Source organism: Neomonachus schauinslandi, chromosome 12 (genome assembly GCF_002201575.2).
Source record: "Neomonachus schauinslandi chromosome 12, ASM220157v2, whole genome shotgun sequence".
Lineage (NCBI taxonomy): Eukaryota > Metazoa > Chordata > Mammalia > Carnivora > Phocidae > Neomonachus > Neomonachus schauinslandi.
This window is the reverse complement of record NC_058414.1, coordinates 83,919,361-83,943,941: the sequence shown is the minus strand read 5'-3', so window position 1 is coordinate 83,943,941 and position 24,581 is coordinate 83,919,361. Positions and strand designations below refer to the sequence as shown.

The 24,581-nt window shown below is 52.0% G+C and overlaps 1 protein-coding gene across 2 annotated transcripts; it reads right to left on the bottom strand.

The window, feature by feature from the left end:
- Positions 1-968: 968 nt before the first annotated feature.
- Positions 969-21,900, bottom strand: CPA5 (carboxypeptidase A5). Of its 2 annotated transcripts, XM_021699320.1 has the most exons (11): positions 21,785-21,900; positions 20,550-20,631; positions 19,340-19,474; positions 9,414-9,512; positions 7,920-8,021; positions 6,623-6,724; positions 6,151-6,261; positions 5,624-5,714; positions 2,147-2,346; positions 1,784-1,868; positions 1,044-1,283 (listed from the first exon to the last, which is right to left on the bottom strand). In XM_021699320.1, the coding sequence occupies exons 1-11, from the start codon at positions 21,898-21,900 to the stop codon at positions 1,096-1,098; spliced, it is 1,311 nt and encodes a 436-aa protein (XP_021554995.1). In that variant the 3' UTR covers positions 1,044-1,095. The 2 variants fall into 2 exon arrangements, with proteins under 2 accessions (XP_021554996.1, XP_021554995.1); XM_021699321.1 differs by lacking the exon at positions 1,784-1,868 and having other exon boundaries at positions 969-1,283.
- Positions 21,901-24,581: the final 2,681 nt, after the last annotated feature.

Below are 24,581 nucleotides of genomic sequence, written 5' to 3'. Positions count from 1 at the left end.
CAGGGCGCGTAGAAAGGGGGACTTGTTCTCATTTCCCCCTGCTTTCTTCCATATCTGTGATTTATAGTAAAACCCTGTGCTCTGTGTCCTGCAGGGGCCAAATCACGGGTCCCACAACCCTTTTCTTTTGTGACAAGAACAACAAAAGTCTGGCCCTTGCCAATGGAAGTCTTGTTTTCTGCCTCAGAATTACACAGACCCTTTCAGCTCTTCAGTGGCCTGCTTGCTTCTTCAGAGGACCTGCCTTCCCCTGGGGGCAGGACAGAGAGACCCATTATCCCTGCTCCCCAGTGGTGGAGGAAGGCAAAGCTGTAAGGAAGCCTCAGGATGGGGTGGGGGCACCTCATTTGTATCTCAAAATATCGTCCCTTTCTCTCCCTTAGATAAAGTGCTTGCTTAGCAAATGCCCGGCCCGGACTCACTGCTCAGTGCCTGACAAGCATGGTGACCATGGGTGAAGAGAAGGGGGAAAGAGGATTTCCTCTCCCTGGGTGGGTGTGCCGGCTCTGACTGGCTTGTGACCCTGCTCCCCAGACCAGGGGAGACTGTGAGGGTGTTCACCTTCCTTTAGAGGGCGAATGGGATCCTCCAAGCCGCGGCCTCTGAGATGTGGCCCTCCCCGCTACACAGCATGGGAATGAGGCAGGCAGAGAAGGAAGCTGCCTGTCCGTACCCACCTCTCCCTCGGGCTGCCGGAGATGCCACCACTGGGGCCCTACTCCTTTTGATCACACATTGTGCCTTCCGGATCATCTCAGAATGTAAACACCAAGGGGACAATGTGTATCCAGTAGCTCCCAGAGAGTGAGTTATCTGCTCTGGGCCTGGAGAACGCTGCAAGAAGACGAAATACAAGGGCTGCTAGCCCCCTGATCCTCCTGAATTCCTGAGGACTGGAGAGGCATTTCAAGCCGCCCCGTCCCCTCAGTGCTGAGCCCAAAGCACCAGAGGCCACCAAGCCTGTTCAAAAGTGTTATTTATTTCCTAAGGGGTCAGGGGAAGGGTGTGGGGAGAAAGATGTATCACTTGGGTTTCAGGAGGAGCCCAGGCCTTGGGGAAGGGAATGAATGCTCCTGCTCTGCCCTGATGGTGTTGCTAGTAGGGGTGATTGAGGGTGTGCTGCATGATGGCGCGAAGCGCCAGCCACGTCTCATGGGCCGTGGGGACGATCTGGGAGGCCGGCAGCAGGAAGCCATAGCGCCCCGTGTCCCGGAGCTCGAAGGTGAAGGAGTACTTGATGCCACTGTCATAGGCCCAGTCGACAGTGATCCCGCTGGCCACATCTGGATATAAAAGGGCAAAGAAATGCCCCCAGAAGAAAGAACAGGGTGTGGTCCTAAGGTGCAGAAGTATCCTGAGTGGAAAGTGGGCCCTGGGGGCCAAACCCCAACTCACCCCAGACAACACCACGCCTTCTGACCCCAGCGTCAACCCGGGCCACACCCTGCCCCCCCTCCCCATTCTCTGCCCCAGCAAAAAGAGAGCTCCTTGAGGCCACCAAGGAGCATTCCTTCAAGAAGGATCTTCTCCTTCAAGGAACACCACAGTAAGCCAGACATTGGGAACCAGGCATTAATTAATGCTGCAAAGAAAGAGTTGCCTGTTTCTGCGGACCACCACTCACCCCTCTATTCAGATGTGGACGGCAGCTCTGACCCCGCTCAGTTATATCTACGGCACTGCCCTGTGGCCAACCAGCCCTGCCAGTCAGCAAACAGCCTGCACCTGCCCAACCCCAGGTGGATGTGGGGCCTAGAGCAGCACCCGGGGAAGGCTCACTCACAGAGGGTGCTGCTGATGCTGCCACAAATGTACTCGATCCCGTGGACCTCATACAGGGCCTGCGCTGCGTCCTTGGCAAGACTGTACTGAGAGATTGCATCCAGAGTGTGAGAGGCTGGGGCTCCCCAGGCTCCCACACCCTCATCAGCCGCTGAGAAACCCAGAAGTTGAATGTGCAGATGGCTCTCACGAGAAGGGAGCACAGCCCCTCTGGCTTTGAACTTGACCACATGTGAGAACAACAAGCTCTCCCCTTCCTCCCCACCATGGGGTCAACTGGTCCAGACCCTTGTTTCAGAGTGAGGGCCTGAACCTCTGGCGGTCTGCCTGATGCCTCCCCCAAGCCCCAAGCAGCCAATCTCACCAACTCCTTCTGGTTTGGAACCGGCTCCAGTGAGTGGCCATAAGGGTACATGAGCATCTGAGAGTAGCTGTGAATGGAGATCAGAGCCTTGATGTTCCCATGGGCAGTGATGAAGTCCACAATGGCCGCCACCTCTGGCTCCGACTGAGGGGAGGGCCCACGATAAGTCTCTGAGCAGGGGTTGTCATTAGAACCATTTCCTGGAAGAAAAATAAAACCATCCAGAGGGTTCGAATTCCCAGGTTTGGGAAAGACTTAACGCTCACAAAATATCCAGGTATTCCTCTACATCTCCCAGCCTCCTTTGCAGTTTGAGGTCATGTGACTACTTCTGACCAATGAGAATGTGAGCAGTAATGATGGGTCACTTCTAGTTTGAGGCTGTTAAGAGCAGGCATGACTTCTCCACAGTCTCTTCTGTCTATGTGGTTGGAAGCAAAAAACTCTAGATGGAGGAAGCATTCTGGATCCCTCTGTCACAGTCGGGAGAAAGCTGCCAGGGAGAGTCACCTACCCACGTTGGACTTCGTGTGCCTGAAAAATAAACTTTTACTGTGTTCAGCCACTGAGATTTGGATGGCATTCACACCATGACTCAGCAACTCTGTGGGCCTTCTAGAGAGCTCCCTTGGCTTGTCCTTTGCTTAAGTCCTGACCAAGGACTTAGAAAAGCGGGACTGCCTTCAGAGGAAACTCTAGGTCTCCAACCCTGGCTTCCCCGACGAGCGGCGACCCCTTCGAGCTGACCCCTCTCTGCCGACTGTCCACTGCCATGCCGAAGGCTTGGGTCAGTTGAGTGCTCAGACTGAGTATCTGCTCAAGCTTTGCCACAACCGTGGCCCCAGAAGCAACATGGACTTGGGGCCAGGAAAAGAGAGAATAGAGCCCCATAGCTGCCTGAGACTGGTCTGGGAGCCACAGATGTAAAGAGCCTTTGACAATTCTTCTTGGGGACCTCAGTTAGGGGAGAGGAGCTGAACTTCTATTTTGTTCACAAATTTAATTGGTTCCCATCTCCTAGATTCTTTCCTCTCCATCTCTTTCCTTCCTCTTACCCTCTTCTTGTGTCTTCTTCCCTTCCCCAAGGGCCATGTCATGGAGGGCTGGGCTGTGGGCTGGTCAAGATTTGTGGGTTAGGAACACATTTGGAAAGAGCCATCCCAGTTCCTCCTCTCATTCCTCCCTGAAATGACTGCATACAAGCCTGAGGCCAAGGTCAGGGGTCACCCCAACTTCTGAAGCCTCCTGAGGATGCCAGAGTGCTCCCCTAGACCCTCAGGGCAGTGCGCTGGCTGGAGGGCTGGGGGGCTGGCCCAGGACCGGTTGAGATGCTGCGCTAGGCTTGGAGCAAACCAGTGCTCTCCGGGGAGTGCAGGTGAGGGCAGCATGAGTGGGAGGGATGGTCTACAGATGACTCATTATGCAGCAATTAAATTAAGGCAATGATAAAACCATCAACAAAATCTTCCCGCCTGAGTCACCAACCCAGGCACACACTATTTCTGTCCGCAGGCAGGCCCAGAGGCGGTTCTGTCACCGGGGAGTGCGTCCCCCCTTGGTCTGCTGGGTCTCGCCTGGGGTAGGGACCCAGGCTAGAAGGGGATGTGTCTGCAGGAAGCGAGGGTGAGGAGCAGCCCCACAGGCTGGACAGTGGCCCTGTTTGTTGTGTCTGCCGGGAGCTTCTGCACCTGCTCCACTTGATGAATGACAAACAGCAACAGATGAGCAGAGCGGGGGAGGCTGAGAGCTTTGTCTGCGTTTGCAGCCCACGCAGGGAAAGCGGTTCCCCTGCCAACGACCAGGTGGCTTTGCCCAAATATGGAGAAACACTTCAGACCATTAGTTCTGGTTTGAGCTAAGCAGCATAAACTAATCTTCCCCGGACCAAATGGGAATTAGCTGCCTGCCTCTCTCTGACGTTCACAGGCCAAGTCCGCTGAGCCTGCCTGTGTCACAAGCACCTGCGAATGGATTCATTAGCTATTTATTTTTCCTTCTCTGAAACTGTAATTTGTAGCAAAGGGAAATATCTGGAAGGACATGGTAAATTATTAAAAGCAGTAATCTTTGGGTAGTGGGATTATGGGAGTTTTTTGTCCCCTCTGGGCTTTTTTTTTCCCATACATTTTTTTTTTATATTGTGTATATACTGATTCCTCCCCCCTCCTGCCCCCTGTGGAGAAACACACAAAAGTTATTTTCCTTAAGAGATGATTTGTCTTTCTGCTAGCCAGTTTATCTTGGGGTCCGTGGGCACTCGCTTCAGCCGGTTCCGAGGGGCCCACATGGATGCCCACTCGGGGCAAGTGTCTGGTCATTTGGAGGTGAAAACACCCATTTTTACACGGTTGTGTTCCCTTACACAAGCAGCTACACACACAGCACCAGATTCTCAGACAACCCCCCCACACACACACACACCATGGGCTGAGAGCCTTGCTCTGGAGGCTTCAGATGCTGATTTTTTCAATGAGAACCAACTGAAAGAAGCCAGATTTTCAAAGTGATGGGAAGATCTAGAATGTTCTATCTCATTGGTCTGGCCTCCCATCTGTGGATCTGCTTTTCAATAGCAATGGCACTGTCTCCTTGGAGCCAAACTCTGACCCCCACCCCACCCCAGTATAGTGGGTGCCACATCTGGAGCCTGAAGGCTGGGCCCATGCAACCTGTCCTGGCTAGACCTAGCATCCCACCCATCAAATTGCTGCATTCCCAGGATCCACATAATGGTCTCTAGGTTTTCTGGAGGTCTCAGTTTCCCCATCTAGTCCCTATTCTCCTGGTATGGTAAGGGAGATAATCGGGAATAACACCAAGGAACTTGGGAGGAAGCTGCCCACCTCTGCCTAGAACAATATGACCCTGCAGACATGCACCAGTCCATCAGCCCAGGATTACAAAGCAACTAAGTCAAAAAATAAAAACCAGGCTCAAGTCAGAGTTGATGATAAGAAAGTGGCTTATTCTATATTAAAACTATTGTTCTGGCCTCCCCAAAGAGCAAATTTCAGGCCCTGGCTCTCAGGAAATGAGTTTGGAGGCATTTTCTTTTGGTGGGCTCCCTACAAGGGCTAGAGCGATTTGGGCGGGGGGGGAGGGCATAAAAACTGAGTTTTGAGCAACCAGCAAGCCCATCTTGTGTCTCTTGAAGGTACAACCTGAAGATTATCTGTACCTTCCGCTCCCATGTTTAGGATTTGGCCCCCGCAGTCCACTCCCCGTGCAAGTAGCTGGTTCCCGTGTTTCCCACGGAGCCCGCACATATGCATATGCTGACCACGCATGCGCAGCCTCTCCCCGTATCGCACAGCCAATCCCAGGCATGTGCTTGCCTGTCCCCGGCCATGACTCACTTGCATTCGCTAACTACCCCGTCTCCCGAGGTATGCGTCCACATAACCTGACTGTGTGGGAGACGTGCCAAGGACCAAGTCCTCCTCCCGCCCTGCCCCCAAGTCCAGCAGACTGCCATACCTCCAAAGCCTGACTTCCAATTCCTGTTAAGATCCACGCCAATGCAGAAGATTCCAGGTCTGGTGGACTTGTTCTTCCGCCACAGGCGGTTCTGAAAAAGCCCAGGGCAGGTGACATTCACCCCTTCCCCAGGGGTGGGAGCCTCTGACATCCCGGCCTAGGAAGGCGGGTCTGGCGGGACAGAGAGTGGCAAAAGTAAGGAATCTCTAGGGCAGGCTGCGGCTGGCATGAAGATGGGCCAGGACGGCAGATCACCTTGTGGCTAAAGCCAGGATGTGGGGAGAGGCCCGAGGACAGGCGCAGGCTGCTGGCAGTGGCCTTCCGGGGCAGCAGGACAGGGGTGGAAGGGCAAGAGCCATAGCTGACCTGAGCCACCCGCCAGCCCCCAGGGAACCTCAGCTCAGCTTCCCAAAGCTGCAGCGACCTTTCCTGCATCCGCGCCCCCCCCCCCCCCCCCCCCCCCCCCCCCCCCCCCCCGGAGCTGACCCTGACCCTTACCCCTCTCCCTCCCTCCCAAATGCCCTCACCATGCTGTGGGTAAATGCAAAGCCATCAGGGTTGGTGACAATCTCCATGAAGATGTCCATGGCGTCCAGTATGTTTGTCAGGGTGCTGTCTTTGCCATATTCACTGACAATCTGCAAGAGAGGGCAGAGTGGGGCCGGGGGAGGGTTGGGAGGGATGGGAGGCGCTGCCGGGCTCTGCTCTAAGGTGGGTCAGGGCATTTGCACAGCCAGTGGCTGCAGGCAGGGGTGGCCATCAAGCCGTCAGATACATTCTTTGTGCAGAATGAAAGGCTTGGATTTTAAACAACCAGGAGGCAGAGGCTGGGTGTGGGCGCTGTGCTAAGAAGGGCAGAGCTCACGGCAACTGTTCCAAAGGACAGGAGGGGAGGGAGCCCCTGCGTTTAAACAAACCCAGTATAAATTTTCAACTGGAGACACCCCGAAATAGTCAAGTAGTCCCCACCCCTGCCCCACCCCCATCGTCTGCGCTGACCTTCTTGGCAGTCCAGATGCCAGTGGCGTGGGTGATCCACTCCCGGGAGTGGATTCCAGTGTCGATCCAGATGGCCCGGCGCTGAGAACCTCCAGTGCTGAACTGGGTAAAAGCACAAGGTCCCATACAAGTTTGAACTGAGATAGCTGCAGGGCTGTCCCTAGGCTCCCAGGAGCAGGCCCCAGAGGTCTCCGCACCGCCTGGGGTGGCGCTCTGGGCCCAGGAGGGGGACTGAATGCGCAGGTACTTGTGCGAGTCCACAAAGTGTGGGGGCCCTGGGACGCAGTGGGGCACGTGCACGTGGGGAGCCGAGTGATCCAGCCAGAAGCACAGAGCTTCCTTCGACTAGTGTTTCTCAAACTTTAAAGGGCACATGAATCCCCCAGGATCTCACTACCATGCAGACTCTCTGTCAGCAGGTGTAGGGAGAGGTCCAGGGTTGGGCATTTCTGCCAAGCTCCTGGGGATGCTGCTGCAGGTGCCAGGACCACACTTTGTGTAGTAAGGTCTCAGACAACATTAAAGGGAGAACACGCACAGCCCCCGGGGGAAATCAAGGCAGGGATAGAGGAGGTCACATCCCAAGGGAGAGGAGGACACTTGGCCCTTTGGAAGAGTCCCCCAGGGCAGGGTTGAGGGCAACAGTGCTCATCTGCTCTGAGAGCTGGGTGTCAGGGGCCCTATGGGGTCCAACCTCCTAAGTGCCCTTTAGGGCACATGCTAAGAATTGTTTTCGGCGGGGGGGGGGGGGGGGCTTCACACTCCTACCTATCCTGCCTCCGCTCATGACCAAGGGCATTACGGCTGCCAACTTTGCTCAAACTCTGTTTCCAGCAGCCACTGGGAAGGGCTGGGAGGTCTCCCCACAGACTCAGGCCTATCTGAGGGGCTGCCTGAGCCAGATGACCTCAGTCATTTGGAAATGAGGCCTCTATTTACCTCTCTTCCCATTCAACAGATGAAGCAACCAAGGGAATAGGGAGAAATCCGGCTCCCCCACATTCACATCCCAAGACCAGCGTGACATGACCGCTACCCTGCAGTTCCATCTCCTTTACAAACCTCCCACCTACTTCCTGACTGAGGATATGCCAGGTCATCGCATGGTCGCCTGCCCATACCTACAAGGGTGGGGCCCTGAACACCACAACCCCAGAGCTGTGGGTCACCTCGGGGCAGGAGGATATACATCTTCTCTGTCCCTACAACTCCCACCCAGCCATGACCCCACATGAGTTCAACCTTATGCCAGAGGCTCTCACTGTAGAGTCTAGTGATCAACACCACCAGCTCTTACCTTCAGGACAAGAATGGACCGATTTTCAAAGCTGTGGCCAATCCGAATTTTTGAGACAATATCTGAATACTCAGTTACAAAGTTGTCCATCCAGCTATATATCTGCAAGGAATGACATCTATCAGACGGGCACTTAGGCAGGGAGGGGCATACCCCAGGGTCTCCCCGGATATTCTCCCTCCCCCATCCCGCCCTCCTGAATGCTTTCCCACTTCCCTTGAGGATCTAAAAGAACCCAGATGGAGAACTGCCCAAATCAAAGACACCCACCAGGCCCAAGGCAATGAGCTGCGGTCGGCCTGGATTTGAAGGCCACTCACCACACCCAGAGCTAAGCCTTCGCGCATGATCACCCACTCAGTCCCCAGGGTCAGCCTGCAAGGCTCTCGCGGGGTGGAAGTTTCTCTCGCTTCCATTCGCTTGGCCCACTGAGTCCATCTAACAGACCCCACAGACCCTGCAGTGCTGTTACGGTCTTCTTGGCCCTTTTAGATTCTAAGCCCTCTGAAGGCAGGGTTATTTATCTCTGATACCAATACACACTGACAGACCATATTAATCCCTTCCCTTCCTCTATCAATGTATATAACTGAATTACCAAATATATGGGAAAAAAATGGATCTTCTATTACAGGCCCTGTGAAACAGGGAAAGTGATGATGACAATCACAGAGTGGACAATACCAAAATCACCATGTCCTTTACATGAAAATGGGACCTGAGGGCACCTGGGTGGCTCAGTTGGTTAAGCAACTGCCTTCGGCTCAGGTCATGATCCTGGAGTTCCAGGATCGAGTCCCGCGTCAGACTCCCTGCTCAGCAGGGAGTCTGTTTCTCCCTCTGACCCTCCCCCTTCTCATGTGCTCTCTCTCTCTCATTCTCTCTCTCAAATAAATAAATAAAATCTTAATTAAAAAAAAAAAAGAAAGAGAATGGGACCTGAGCCTTGAGTTTCTTTCTGGACTGGGTATCTCTGTGTTCTCCTTTATAAACAAGTCACAGCCAGTCATGCCTGCCCTAGCTGGCTGTCACTGTGATCAAGCATTTCCTCCAACCGAGGCAACTCTGTTCTACTCTACTAAGTGGCTCTCCAATGTGCCTGGCTTCCTGCTCCTGCTACACCCTGGCACCCACAGCTGGGGCCCCTTGACACCAGAAATGCTTGTGGAGAGGTCGAGACCCCTGAAACCCCAGCCCTAGTGTTGGCTATGGAGACGACACCACCTGCCAGTGACGCGTCCCTACCTCAGCGTCCTGCCTAGCAGGCCCATTACTCTGTCCTGTACCTGCCCCGGGCGGCACTGTTGAGCCACAGTTCTCTCTGAGTCCTCGCTTCTGGACTTCTTGGAAGCTGACTCTTTCTGACAGGCTTTCACCCAGTGTTGGCTCACACTCTCCCACAGACCTCAGTCTTGCATCAGTCTCTGCCCGAGTCTGGAGACCTGGGGAGCCCAAAGGGACAACAGAGCCCAGAGCTTGACTGGGCAGACCTACCTCCTCCAGGGTGTGGTAAGAGGAGTAGCTGAAGCTACTGGTGCTGCGCTCCAGCCGGCGGGACTTTGCCATGGCTTCTCTCTCCTCATCCAGCAGCACCTAGGAGACAAGGGCACACACTGGAAGGGAAGGGGAGGACGGGGCCAGGCCCGCCTCCCCTGAGCCCTGCCTCAGCTGGCTGGGCACAAAGACAGCACCAACACAGGAGAGCGAGCCACCGTGAGTGTGAGCTGCACAACGGAAGGAGACGCTGGTTGCTAGGTGACTCTGCTTGGCAAGCCAGCATTCATGCCCCCATTTCCCAAGTGAGCACAGGGTGAGGAGTCCGGAGAGCTGTGTTCCAAGTCTGCCGCCAACTTGCTGTGAGGCCTTGGCCTCAGTTTCATCAGCATGAACATTGGGACAGTGAGAACCTGCCTTGCCCATATCATAGGATAAATGTAATCATGGATATGAAAGTGTTTTAGAAAAGTGCTCATGATCTACTGGTCCTCTAGGAACACTGCTGAGTCAAGGCCCAAGCTGAACCATGTACTCCTGGAGGAGCAGAGGGCTCCCCTGACCCACAACAGCCACTCTACCCACAGGAAGTAGCCTAACAAGTGACGTCCAGGCCATCTGGAAAGCCAGTTGTGGACTAAGCGGGGCCAAATAATTATGGGATTAATGTGCCAATGGTCTTTTACTCACCTTCTCAACTGCCTCTCAAACATGAGTATAGGTGAGCCAAAAGCAATGTGCTTGGGTATCATTTGGAGTTGGTACTCAGTCCCCGCATGTTCCTTCCCACTGACCACAGGGAGGGCACGTAGTTGGATTGGATTGCCCTCCTACATCGTTCTGGGACACTTTTCCCAGCTTGGGACTCAGTGAGATGGGCAGGTGCCCTTCACCCCAAGCTCATACCCTTACATTGGACAGAGACACCCCAGGATTCTGTGCTGACTTGCAGCATGGCAAGTGCCTGGGCCTCTCAGCTGTGAAGGCTGAAGACCTCCCCCCAGAGTCACCCCAGTTTGAGCTCTGTGACCCAGTAAGTCTTGATGATGCCTTGCTTCAGGCCAGAGCATCCTTTTAGTTTACCAGGCATCCCTATCCTCATTATCTCAGTTGATCTGGTCAGATGACCAAATGACAGGGTAGGAATTAAGTATTTGTGTTTTATTTTTTTTTTTAACTTTTTTTTTTTTTTTAAGATTTTATTTATTTTTTTGACAGAGAGAGACACAGTCAGAGAGGGAACACAAGCAGGGGGAGTGGGAGAGGGAGAAGCAGGCCTCCCACAGAGCAAGGAGCCCGATGCGGGACTCGATCCCAGGACCCCGGGATCATGACCTGAGCCGAAGGCAGACACTTAACCGACTGAGCCACTCAGGCGCCCCAGTATTCATGTTTTAGAGATAAAGCAGATTGGAGAGGTGAAGGGACTCAGTGGCAAAGCCAATAAGGGGCAGAGGTGAGGTAAGAACCCAGATACCCTATTCCTAGCCTTGGGTTCCTTAAGGCTGGCTAGCTATCAAAACCCTAAGGCTAATAAGAATAATAAACACATATGTTATTTATAATATGCATGATAGACATATATATGCACACACATAGATAAACATATCTACAGGAATATACAGTTGACCCTTGAACAATGAGAGGATTAGGGGCACCGACCCCCACACAGTTGAAAATCCACACATAACTTTTGACTCCCCAAAAACTTAACTACTAATAGCCTACTGTTAACCAGAAACCTTACCAGTAACATAAACAGATGATTAACACATTATTTTGTATGTTATATGTATTATATACCGTATTCTTACAATAAAACAAGCTAGAGAAAAGAAAATGTTATTAAGGGGTGCCTGGGTGGCTCAGTTGGTTGAGCGACTGCCTTCGGCTCAGGCCATGATCCTGGAGTCCCAGGATCGAGTCCCACATCGGGCTCCCTGCTCAGCAGGGAGTCTGCTTCTCCCTCTGACCCTCCCCCCTCTCATGTGCTCTCTCTCTCATTCTCTCAAATAAATAAATAAAATCTTAAAAAAAAAAAAACCTTAAAAAAAAAAAAAGAAAATGTTATTAAGAAAATCATAAGGAGGGTGCCTGGGTGGCTCAGTCAGTTTAGCCCCTGCCTTCGGCTCAGGTCATGATCCCAGGGTCCTGGTATCAAGTCCCACATTGGGCTCCTTGCTCTGAGGGGAGCCTGCTTCTCCCCTCCCTCTGCCTCTCCCCCTGCTTGTACTTGCTCTCTCCCTCTCTGTCAAATAAATAAATAAAATCTTAAAAAAAAAAAAAAAAGAAAAAATCACAAGGAGGGTTCCTGGGTAGTTAAGTCCATTAAGCGTCCGACTCTTGGGGGGGCGCCTGGGTGGCTCAGCTGTTAAGCGTCTGCCTTCGGCTCAGGTCATGATCCCAGGGTCCTGGGATCGAGCCCCGCATCGGGCTCTCTGCTCGGTGGGAAGCCTGCTTCTCCTTCTCCCACTCCCCCTGCTGTGTTCCCTCTCTCACTGTGTCTCTCTCTGTCAAATAAATAAGTTAAAAAAAAAAAAAAGCAAAAAAAAGCATCCGACTTTTGATTTTGGCTCAGGTCATGACCTTGGGGTCATGAGACCAAGCCCGGTATGGGGCTCTATGTTCAGGGCGGAGTCTGCTTAAGATTCTCTCTCTCCCTCTTCCTCTGCCTCCACTTGTGCTCTCTCTCTCTCAAAATAAAGAAATAAAACCTTTTTAAAAACAGAAATCATAAGGAAGAGAAAATACATGTACAGTATTGTACTGTATTTATATAAAAAAAAATTCATGTATTCCCACACAGTTTAAACCTATGTTGTTCAAGGGTCAACTGTATGCTTATCTCTGTGTGTGTGTGTGTGTGTGTGTTTACAGAGAGAGCAAACAAAAGCAAATGTGTAAAATGTTAACAACAGATAAAAAGTCCATCATACTACTCTTGCAATTAAGAGGTGTTTTAAAATAATGAAAAAAGCAATACACCGAGCACAGGAAAACATGACACTAAAATGTCAAAAAATACCAAAATGTAAACAATGCCTGTTAGAATAGAAAGATTATGATTTTAAGCCATTTTTAAATTTTCTCTATTTTTACATTTTGGCAACATGCTTATACTAAAATACATATGATCTTCTAAATGAATAAATAATACTAAAACAAAAATAAAAACCCCTAGTGGCTAAAATAAAGGAACAGCCATGGACTCTGGCCTCCACCATCCCTGCTGCAGACGAGGCCACCGCCCAGTGATCACCTGCCGTCCCCCCCCCCCCGCCCCAGTCAGCTTGCTCACAACCCTCAAATTCGCAAATTTAGAAGTAGGACTGGAGAGCAATGCCTGGACCTCATTTTCTTTTCTTTTTGAGCACCAACTGCATGTTAGGCAATGGTGACTGCAATGTCTTCTGGCCAAACTGGCTGGGCTGGGCACATTCCTCCTTGGGCAAAGCTGGGATTACTGGTGGAGTGAGGGAAGGCCGGACGAGCCTTGATCTGGTTAACCAGGCACCACCCTGGGAAGCTCTAACAAAAGGGACTTGTCTTCTCCCAGGAACCCAACGGAAATCTCAGCAGCCCACCATGACCAATGCGTGCCCTGACGTCACTCTGGGCCGGGCATGACCAACTGTGGAGAGCGGCTGCAGGGGAGCAAGCAGGCTGGGTTGGTGCACCCGGAAGTCCCCCTCTGGCCCCACAGGAGTGAAGGGTACGTACATCCGAATGCTTAGGGAACTGGTGGAGGGCCTGAGGCAGTGCGAGGGTGGAAGACAGGGAGGCGAAATTGGGAAGATAGGACCAGAGGACCCAGCTCTTCCCACAGACCCCCAGGGATGCCCACAGGAACACAGCTCCCACGAGGCTGTTCTTTGTTCCACAGAACAGCTTGGGGGCAAATGGGAAATCAGCACTGAACTGCAAATAACTTTCCAAACACCCTCACAGGCTTGTGAATGGAGACAAGACCCGCTTACAGATTGGGAATGCTCAGCCCTCACAGCTGGGCCCCAGTTCCAAGAACACTAATCTACCCTGGCCTGAAAACTACACAGATGTTTGCTCCCTTCACAGGGCCGAGGGAAGGAGACGGGAGAACTAAGAATGCAGTCTTGCCACAGGCTCAGGGAAGCCTAATTACAGCCCTGTCAGGCTTCTCAGAGAGAAAAAGAAACAGCTCACAAGTAAGCCATTTGCCTCCCTGGAAGCCATAACCTGACAAGGAAAGTAATACCTTGGTGTGAATTAATTTATGACAGGGGTAAGGAAGGATGGGAACACTGAGCAGAGAACAGCACCTCCAGGATGGAGGAGGGCAGGAGGCCGAGGGAGGCCCCGGAAAGGTGAAGTTGACGCCTGAAGGGAACCGGCACTCGGCAGCTGAACTCCAACCACAGACGCAAAATGGACGCGGCTCCGGGTAACAGCGGATGGGGAGCGTCTCACCCCCCACCCCCACCCCGCAGCCACCCCTGCTCTGTGACAGTAGCAGGCACCTCTCCTCATATGCCCCTGCCCTTCTCTTCCGGGCCGCTTCAAGGCGGGCCGCAACAGCAGTCCGTGCCTACATGGCGGTGGCTACAGATCTGGGGTTCTTCGAATGGACCCCCTCCGAGGTCAAGGCTGAGTGGTGGCCCCACTGCCCAAATGCAAAGTTAAATCCACCCACACCAACAACAAGGGCAACTGCTGAGGCCGCAGATGGCACAAGAGCAGAGAGAGTACAGGGCCTGTAGCCAGATTGTCTCAGGTTGAATCCTGACGCCATCACGGACGGGCAAGTCGCTCATCTCTCTGTGCCTCGGTTTACCAAAGTATTAATCTCTGTGTGCCTTCATAAAGCGGGGGTCATGTTATCACACCCTTGAGAACATTCTTTGAAGCGTTCTCGTGAGGATTAGAAGGGTTAATAGGTGTAAAGTGCTTGAACCGTTGCCTAACACTCAGCTATGAGGAGCAGGAGGAAGAAGGCAGGGCAATAGTCGTTCTGGGGGGTGACTCCCAGACTCTGTGGTGGAACAGTCATTACCAGGCATGACCAGGAACTCTGGAGTCCTCCAGAGAGAAGTGGTATCTGGAGGACTTGGATGGCAGATGGCCCCCATTAATGGTCAGTCAGCAAAGGCCCGCCTTCCAGGACCAAGAGAAGGGCCAGGCCTTCTCTCCCTGCCCGCTTGGAGCAGCTGGACTCTGCCTCTCCCTCAGGCCCTTGCCCATAACTGCTGCTTTCCCCCCTCGCCTTCTCCTGCTCATCCCTGCCTGGCCTCCTCCCCTTTTAAGAGCTGCTGCCCAACCCCACCCCAGCCACCGTCATGGCCACTTTTTAATGTCTTCTTTTCAGTGAACAGGTGTTTGTTGAGCACACACTGGGTACTAAAGATACGGCAGCCGAGGAAACAAAACTGCCTGCCTTCCTGGAGCTTACAGTCTGGCAGGGGAGACAGACAATAAGTAGCATAATTACATAAATTAGATAGGATATTAGAAGGTGGTAAGTGCCAAGGAGAAAAGTGAGGCAGTGGAAGGAGGGAGGGAATTGGGGAATGTAGGAGAAGGGTACAACTTAAAACAAGGTGAAAAGGTGACCTGTGAATAAGGTTTTGAAAGCAGTGAGGGAATAGGTCATGCAGATACCTGCAGAAACAGCATTCCAGTCGTAAGGACCAGGAAGGGCAAAGGGCCCTGAGGTATGAATCTAGTCAAGGGCTCTGAGCCAGGAATGGGTCAGGTAAGTTCAAGGACCATTAAGGAGGTCCAGGTGCCTGGAGCAGAGTGAGCAAGGGGAGAGCAGTCGGTGACGTGGGAGTGGGGCATAGATCATGTGGCGCCTTGTAGCCATTTTAAGGACTTTGGCTTTTACTCTGAGTTGGGACGTCATTAAGGGTTTTAGGCAGAGAAGTGACATCATTGAATATAATATGTAATACTAATAATTTTAAAGGACCCCTCTGAATGCTGGTTTGAGACTGGGCAACAAGGAGGCAAGGGTGGAGTTGGGAAGAGCAGTAGAAAACTCCTGGAATAATCCAGGGGTGGGGCTGATGGCGCACTGGCCTGGGGTGGCAGCATAGAATGGTCAGATACATTTTTTTTTATTTTTATTGTTATGTTAATCCCCATACATTACATCATTAGTTTTAGATGGGTCAGATACATTTTAAAGGGAGAGCTGATGGGATTTGCTGACGAACTGAATGGGGGATGTGAGAAAGGAGTCAAGGATGACTCCAGGCTTCTTGTCTGAGTGACCAGAAGGATTGGTGTTGCCATTTCCTGAGACGGAGAAGGCTGTGGAGGAGCGGGTTGGGCAGGGGGTGGCACTCAGTTTGGAACAGTAAAGTCTGAGATGCCCATTAGCTAAGCAGGCAGGTGGTAATGCGGAGGAGGTGGTGGGATATAGGAGTCTAGAGTTCAGGTTGAATGTAGGAGTCAGGCTGGAGCTCTAAGTATGGGAATATTCAGGGGGCTGAAGGTATTCAACACCATGACCCTGGATGAAGGGATAGAAGAGAGGTCAAAGGACAGAGCTGGGAAACAGGAAAACAACATGAAAAGGAGCAGCCAGTAAGATGGGTAAGACAAGAGAGGGCAGTGTCCTGGAAGCCAAGACAGGACATGTTTCAAAAGAGGAGACAGTGACCAGTTGTGCTGAAAGGTGAAAGAACAAAGGGCACTCAAAGTTGACCACTGAGGTGGACCTAGGAGCTGTGGGTGATGACACAGTTTTGGTGACATGAGGGGTGGACGGTCTGCCCAAAGAGAGAGATGGAGATGGCAAGTATAGCCCATATTTCCAGGAGTTTTGCTGTATGGGGAAGCAGAGAAATGGGGTGATAGATAGCTGGAGGTGGAGGGAAGGGATCAAGAGTAGATTTTTTTTAGGGTGGAAGAAATAACTCTATATTTGTATGCTAATGAGAATGATCTGGTGGGGGGGGGATTGGCAATACGCTAAACTGTGTTTTGCTCTAGATGCTCAGAGCACGGGTGGTTTTTGTTTTCTCCTTTGTGCTTTCCCCTATTTTCCAAATTATCTAACATGAATATTTATTAATTTTGTAATCAGAAAAAAGCCATTAAAATCCACAGAGCTGATTGCTCAAGTGAAGCTTTTCCATGGTGACTCATCCTAGAGAGAGAAAAAAAAAAAACTACACCAAAACCAAAGGGCTGAAAAAAAGGGGGAGGTGAAGAAAAATTAAATGCAAATAGAGCTCACTCGGAATCAGATAATTTCTTGCCTGGCCCACTGCAATTTCCTCAGCACCCTCCTTCCTGTCAGTCTCTCCCTGCTCCTGTCCCCAACTCAACATTGTCACTGTCAGAGGGATTTTTCTTAAATGCAAATCTGATCATGTCAGAGCCCTCCGATGGCTCCCCCACGATTTTTGGGATAAAATCTAGACCTCATCACCCAGCAGAGGATGCCCTTTGTGATCTGGTCGGGCCTCATCGCCAATCGGGGGGGCCCCCTTCCCCTCCCGGTCCCCCCCTCGCCTGCTCTTCAGCCGCACCGTAATTACTGCCTTCTGAGAGCCGCGTGTCCTCGCTCCCATAGCAACCTGCTGCACTCCGTCAGCACACTCATCCACTCCATTGTAATCACTAATTTACTCCCCTCCACTCCCCACCCCCATGACACCGGCGCCCCTGGATACAGGACCAGAGTTCTTATCTTTGTATTTCCTGCACCTCGCACACAGTAGGTATCTCTGCACCAGGGGGTGGAATGAATGCACCCACCTCTTCTACCTCTCACAGCCCCCTGATCACAGCTGGGGGGCGGGGGGGGCACTTCCCTTCCTCAAAAATCTCCAGGGCCTCTGGCCAAAGCAAAAGCCCGCACCAAGGTTTTTCCCTCTCCCTCTCAGCCTGGTGCTGTCCAGCAAACACACCTCCACTTCTTTCCTTCCCCCGCATCCATTAATTCAGCTAAAATTTATTAAGCCCCAACCGAGTGGCAGGTGCTCTCATAGGTGCTAGGGTATAAAGACAGACAGGGGCCTGATCCTGGACCTTGAGGGGCTCAGGAGAGGGGGCTCTGGAGACAAAGACCAACATAATAGCAAGGTCTCTGTCTGGGCATGCTCTTTCTGAACCTACCAATAGAGTAATTGCTGCGACAGTTGAGGGCCCACCGTGCAAGAGACACTATGCCAAACACCGCGGCTGAGAAGGTTCAGAAGATTCGGAAGAAATTCGGCCTGTGCATCAATAACTGAAACATAAGGCTGGAGGCCAACAACCTGAGTGGTGCAAAGCCTTCCCCTCCTGTTAGCACCTCTGAGCTTTTCTCCTCCTGGACACTCTCCCCCTCATCACCACAAATCAACTCAACACAGCAGCCTCCCCCAGGGGCCCCCTGCTCCCTCTAATCCAAAATGGGATCTTAAGTATGACCATCAGAGCTTGATGCAGTGCAGACAGAGGGAGTTGTTGGTGAAAATCCTGCCTGGCTGGGTGAGGGCTGAGAGTCCAGGGCATCTTACTAAAAGGGAGTAAAAAGCATTATCCCCCCCCCCCCCCCCCCCCCCCCGAGGGATTCCAGGCCCAGGATGACAGGAGAGGACAGGCTGAGGAGAATGGAGACGACAGCTGCAAAGGAACCAGTGGGCAGGCTCAGAGGTGCCTCTGGGGCCATTCCTGATGTGCAGAAATCAACAGAAAATTTTGAGAGACCTCTTCATATCTGTTTGCCAAATGCTGCAGGGTTTCCAGGGCGCGGCAGAAAGCAGGGAAACGCAAACTTCAAAATTCAGGCTTGGGCTAAAGATGAGAAGTGAGTGCTATTTCTTTTGATGCGGCACCCTGTCTCGTCTGCGGGAGTTCCCCATTTTGGTTTGTGGGGGATTAATTAGAGAAAGAGCCCACCCCTCCACGCTGAGCAGCAAACACATGTGCCTGATGAGGGACAAAGGTCTTTGAATGGACCTAAGTGGCCCAGCCCTGTGGTCGCCTGGGAAAGGAATGTTCCTAATGCGTTTATCCCCTGGCATGTGGTGTCAAGTGCGTGCGGCCGGGAGACTGGGTTCCCACACTCCCAGCCCTCAGAGATGAGCTGTATCACAGTGTGGCTGGGGAGGAATCTAGGTGGCTACGAATCTACAGGCCCCCAACAGCATCTGCAAAGGGGTGCGGCCAGAGAGGCCTAACCAGCACGTGGCGCCCCCAAGAACTGCTGTAGGAAGGAGGCTCCCTGGGACATCCGTGAAGACAGAACAGTGGAAATAAAATGTCATGACGTTCAGAAAAGACACTGTAAGGTGCGCTGACCAGCGGGGGTGGGGAGCTTGGCATGGCCGGGAGGGAGGGTCCCTCTGCCCTACCCGAGGGCGGGTCTGCAGCCACCTCTCCCAAAGCTATTGCCCTGGGAGCGTCCTGCCTGGGAGAGGTGCCCAGGACTGAGAGCACTGCGGTACTGGTGTTGAGAGGGAAACCACAGAGGGCCCACAGTTAAGTTTCTTTCACCTCTTGCCACTTCTCTGGAGTGAAGGAACTCTCTGGTACTGGATGGCTGAGACACCGCAAGGACAGGAGGGACAGTCAGAAAAGCCAAGGGAGGCATCCAGAGCTGCCTTCTCCTCGTGCCTAGGAAGACCTGAGCTACCTCCTCCTGCTCCCCTCCTCCTGGCTCTCCTCCTTGGCCGTCGTGAGCTGCGAATCCCTCCCCAAGAGGACTCGCCCACAAGTGGCCACCATTACCACACTAGGAGACCCTCCCCCTGTGGACTCTGTCCTAGATTTAAATATTCTCTGAGAAGTGTGAGCTTTCATTCCTTCCACAGCCACTTCACAAGAATGCAGATGGAACTCTAGAAACAAGATGTCCACTGTTAGCCCTGGCTTGTTTTCCTCCGTGTTGGGCCCAAACCAGAAAGGCATGGGGAAAGGGGGCCCCTAGCCGCAGCCCTGGGGCAGGACCTCACCTGGATGTCCTTTATCATGATGCTGTAAGCGAGGCCGTGAGACTCCAGGTAAGCTTTGATGTCTTTCAGTTCCGAGAAAGGAACTCTCATATCCACAGGGAGGCTGGGCCTGGCTGGGCTACGCCAGAAGTCCACCTTGGTCACAAAGGAAAGGAAAATAGACCCATTTATCACATGTCCTTACTCACCATCCTCTAGGCACCTTAGGGAGCCAGGTGATTGTCTTCTCTTACACGGTTAAAAGGGCCCCAGTTCCAAAATGAAAACCCTAAGGCCAAGCAGAAAGACAGGGGCAAACAAACCAAATCCCCGAGCTGAGCTCCCCTCCATAATTCCAAGCACCTTCATCTCTCAGCCTCCCCCACACACTGCAACTTCACCTGGACCCCAAGAGCCCTACACAGTTGCTCAAAGTGAGACAGCTCATCATATGGGACATGAACATGGACAAGAACCCTGGTCAGAAGAGGGAGGCATCACTGCCCCCAAGCCCCGGAGAGGTGGGAGGCACCCAATCTGGATTCCCATGTCATCCAAATTTCCCAGTTTGTAAAACGGAGAGAACTGTTATAAAGTGTTGTGCGTCCTGGGAGAGAGGGGTACTCAAACAAATAGGGACAAGGGCTGCGGGCCACCTCCAAAAATATCTGGTTGTTTCAACGGCCCTCCAACAAAACCCTTCTATTCTAACAGTTGAAGAAAATGTTTTCCATCGTGGAATACTTGCAGAGGACAATGTTCTTGGAAACAAATGCTCAGCCTGACAGGGACGAACCCAAATAAAACACAGGTTTGCCAAGCTAAGCCATTTCAGTTGGGAAACAGATGTGTCCAGGCTGCACTCGGCATGGCGTCCCACCCAGGGACCTATGTGCCTCCCGTGTGGCTTTGGGACATCCCAGTCATTTGCGAAGTGGCCCCTGACGGGGTCTGCTCAACAGCCCCCCATCAGCCAAGAAGGGCCACCCAACCTTCTGGGCGAGTGTTCCCAACCTTTCCTGAAGAGGAGCCGCATGTGATTTTCCACAGTGTTGTGCTCTTTGGCAGAGCTGTCTGGAGGGCAGGCTTGGGGTGGGGGGAGCAGGCGAGGGGGCCGAAGTTATAAACCTTCCCCCCAGGAAAAAAAGTAGATATGCCAATAATTTTACATATAGTGCAAGCCACTATAAGAGAGTGCACCACGTGTTCCTCAGCTCTGAGGAGTCCTCACCTTCTGGGGCTTCAGGCCCTCCAGATCCCTGAGAACTGAAAGCTGCTTCTCATTTTTAGCCAGGACTCGAAGAACCTGGTCTCTGGAAAGACACAGGGAGGGCAGAGGGAGCTGCGGAGAGGGCTTCCTGGAAGGCTGGGCTGCTTGGAGGAGGTGGAATGAGAAGACACCAGGCCAAGGGCACCTGGCGGGAAGGTTGGGAGGCCAGAGGACCCTGAGCAGAAGGACGCGTAGCTCTAGGAAGCACACAAGTCCTTCAGCCTGGGATAGGGGCCGCTCCAGCCTGAGGACAGACCACCTAAGGGACTAAAGAAAGCCTGGCAGAGCTCCTGATGAACCCAGCGCCAATACGGGGGAGGAAGTACAGGAAAGGAACTGCGGGGAATGGAGGAGGGCTGGAGAACAAAAGGAATGAAGGGGAGAAAGGCATAGATCCAGGGGACAGGGGAGACCAACTGTGGCCCCAAGTGCTCTTCATACAAGGACCCGGGGCCGTGGTCTGTCAAACCCTGGGCCTTCTCAGGCCTTCTCTCAAGAGCTTGAGGACACAGAAGGGGAGATCAGCCTCACGCTACCTTTTGGGAGGAAGCTGAGCCCCTTCCCATCCTGCTGGAGGAGCTGTGACCTCCGGGGTCTGCCGCCTGCGATGGCGCCGGCTCCCTCCTTGGCTGGCTCAGATATCAGGGAGGATGAAGGCCCTCACTAACCCCCTCTCTGATCACCACTATGGACATACCATGGAGTAGTCACCTTGCATGATCTTTGGGAGGCTGAGAAACAGGTCCCTAGAGGGCCTGGTGTGAGACACTAGGGCTTCTTGTTATTCACAGGAGGACAATACTGCATCCCTAGGGCAAGGAGACATAGTCTTCTGGCGGTTACTAACTTCTTTAAGAATCAGAGGAAAGTTATAAACCTTCCCCCCAGGAAAAAAAGTAGATAGGCCAATAATTTTACATATAATCAAGAATCAGGGGATTCGTGGAGCCCTGAAAGCTTCCCCATGGGCCACCGATTAAGAACTCACGTGGGGAGGGACAATAACACAGCGGCTTGTCCTGCCCTTGAGCATGGGCATGGGAGATTATGGACCTGAATGGAACTGAGGGCCCGACTCCCTCCGCTTTGGCCAGGTCCCAGTAGGACAGCCACCTCCCCTCACCCCCCCCCAACACACACCTGGTCCCCAAGCTCTCCACAGCCACCACCCCCCACACGGTGGAACAGCCACTCACCCTGTGAAATTCATTTGGCCCAAAGCTGCTGCCAGAATAAAGCTGAAGACCAGGAGCGTCCACCTGTCCACAGGGGACGGGCCAGGGCCCACGCCTCCTCCAGGGGCACCCTGCATACTTCTTCCTTCAGGCGAGCTTCAGGGGCCTTCCTCGTGGGCAGGCATGGCCGAGGCCTCCAGACCACGCGGCACCTAAAGGCCGGCAGGCCCGGCCTGAGAACAGGCGTTAGGTTCTCTCGGGGGAGACCCAGCATGTGACTCCCACGCGCAGGGCCTGGGGAGAGCAAGGGCCACCCCTCCCCACTGCCAGGCAAATCCCCTCCTGGGAAGAGGAAAGAGGGAAAGAGAAGACAAGGCTCTTGGCTTTCTTTCCTCCCTGGAGGTTTGCTGGGCCAGTCTCTGGTGAACATCAAATCCTCCATCTCCGCAGAAAGATGAGAACAGCTAGAGGCCCAAGGAAATCACTCCTTTCCTCCCTCTTCATGGAACGTTTTCCTTTTGCTCTCCTTCTCCCTCCCCATCCACTCACACTTCCCCTGGGCCACATCCTCCTCACACATAAGGGTGTGGACGCCACGGAAAGAACGCTGGGTTTAGAGACAGAGGCCTCCTGCTCACTTCCTGTCTAAAAGACTGAGGGCAACTGCCCTAATCTCTCTAAATCTCAGTTTACTCATCAGGAAAATAGGGTTAATAATACCTCCCCTCCCTACCTCACAGGGGCTTGGGGGGGTATTAGATGAGACAACTTGGGTGAACTGGCTTGGCCAAGCCTGCAAAATAGAACATATTATTATTTCAAGAGCATTAATGCTTAGTCATAGCTGCGTCTTAGGTCAGGACGTGAGTTGCAGCAGGCAGAAGGGGGACAGAAGGGAACGGAGAGGGGAACCAAGGAAAGAGACACATAGCATGAGAAGGAATTCGGGGAAGCTGCCCTTTCCTCTATCTTCAGCCGGTCGCCGGTAGGCTGGTGCAGGTGGTGCATTGTCTGCTAGACACCAAGGTCACTGCGAGCATTATGGTTCTCGACAGACAGCAGAGTCAATTTCTCGGTCCTGCCGAAGCCCCACACAGCCCCCTTTATGGTCTGGGAAGAGCGGGAATAAAGCCGAGGCCAGCACACAAAGCAGTCATATTGGAAGGAGAGAGTGAAAGATGATGCCTGAATGGTAAATGAATCTAACAGAAAATCCACAGGAGGCCGAGGAAAAGCAGAGACTAAATCCAACAAAGTTGTTCAGCAGAGGACGTCAACAAAAGGCCACTTAACTGTCACCGGCGATTCTCAGAAGCCCCCCTCCCCATCCATCCTTTCCCAGAATGGCCAATTAACTGGCCATGTGTGCAGAGAGGGGAGCTCTTTTATTGACAGAATGCCCTGCTCCCACACCCCGCCGGACCTACTCCATTATTTCGTGGTTCAGCTGTTCAGACATGCCAAACTCTCCTAGAACCCTGGCTTTGGGAACTCTCAGACAGAAACATTAGCAAAAGGTTTAAGGACCTAGAAAAGAAAGCAATTAGGCTTTCCACCCAAGTAACATTCAGCTTTAGTAGACATAGGAATAAAAGAGCGTACTAGTAAACAATAGCTCAGGAATTTAAAAGAAAAAAAAGTGGGATGGTGCTAGTCACCAAAAGTACCCAGCATCTTCTTGTTCAAAAGCATCATTTAAGTCACTAATAATAAGACAACTATCCCTGTCTTTTTGGTTTAGGGGTGGGGAGAGAGGGAGAGAGAAAGAAAGATCGAGCGAGAGCAAGAGCAAAAGAGAAAGAGAGAGAAAGAGAGAAGGGCACTTCAGAATTCTTGAGAACTCTATGGCAGCCCTTCCAATAGAACTTTCTGTGATAATGGAAATGTTCTATGTCTGCACTGTCCAATGGGATAGCCACTAGCCACTTGAAATGTGGCCAGTGTGACTAAGGAATTGAATTTCTTATTTTATTTAATTTTAATTAATTTCAATAATTTAAATAGCCACATGCAGCTAATGGCTATCACATTACACAGCATAGTTCTGTGGGAATTCACCAGCCGTACAGCAGTTGCCTCCAATGGCTGGACTAGAAGCAGAGACACACAGCTCTGCTTGACTTAATACCTAATATTGGCTTCTCACTCAAAATTAATTATTCATCTAATCATTTACTCAATAAATGTCTACTGAATATCTGCTATGTGCCAGGCACTTGCCAAGGTGTGGGAATAAAACAGAGAGCAATAACAGTCCTGGCCCTTAGATTTCTAATGGGGTAAGTAGACAATTAATTTAAAGAGCACGCAAATAATTGTAAAAATATAGCTGGTGTGTGTGCCACAGTATGCCATGAGGAGAGGTACCATGGACTCCATACAGACTGAGGAGACAGAGTATTCTGAAAGAAGTTCTGTTGGAGGACTTTTATCTCCTGCAGGTGGGGGGTTTAGATGCCCAAACAGTCCTGCCCACGTGAAACAACTAAAATGCTGGATAACATATTTTTAATAACTTTTTAAAGGTATCACTGAGTTGGCATGAGAGTAAGAATCTACAGATCTCAAAAAGGAGTAAAAGCCAGACACCTCAACGGTAAACAGATTTTCCCCTGGAAGAGTTCTCTCAAGCCCAGTTCCTGATCTTCCTCCTAGGAGAATATACCTAGTATCTAGGGTCATTTTCCTTCTGCTCGAAGTAGATCTTTTGAAACTTTCCTTTAGTGATGTTCTCTGTTTTTACTTGTTTGAAAGTTTTATTTTGCTTTCATTTTATTTATTTATTTATTTATTTATTTATTTATTTATTTATTTATTT

What these genes read in the sequence shown, in the direction of transcription:
- CPA5 (XM_021699320.1), bottom strand. Translation starts at nt 21,900, where the DNA reads ATGCAGGGTGCCCCTGGAGGAGGCGTGGGCCCTGGCCCGTCCCCTGTG. An exon ending in AGGGCCTGAAGCCCCAGAAG is followed by an intron (nt 19,475 to 20,549) that starts GTGAGGACTCCT and finishes TTTGTGACCAAG; the next exon opens with GTGGACTTCTGGCGTAGCCC. An exon ending in CTTACCACACCCTGGAGGAG is followed by an intron (nt 8,022 to 9,413) that starts GTAGGTCTGCCC and finishes CATTCCTTGCAG; the next exon opens with ATATATAGCTGGATGGACAA.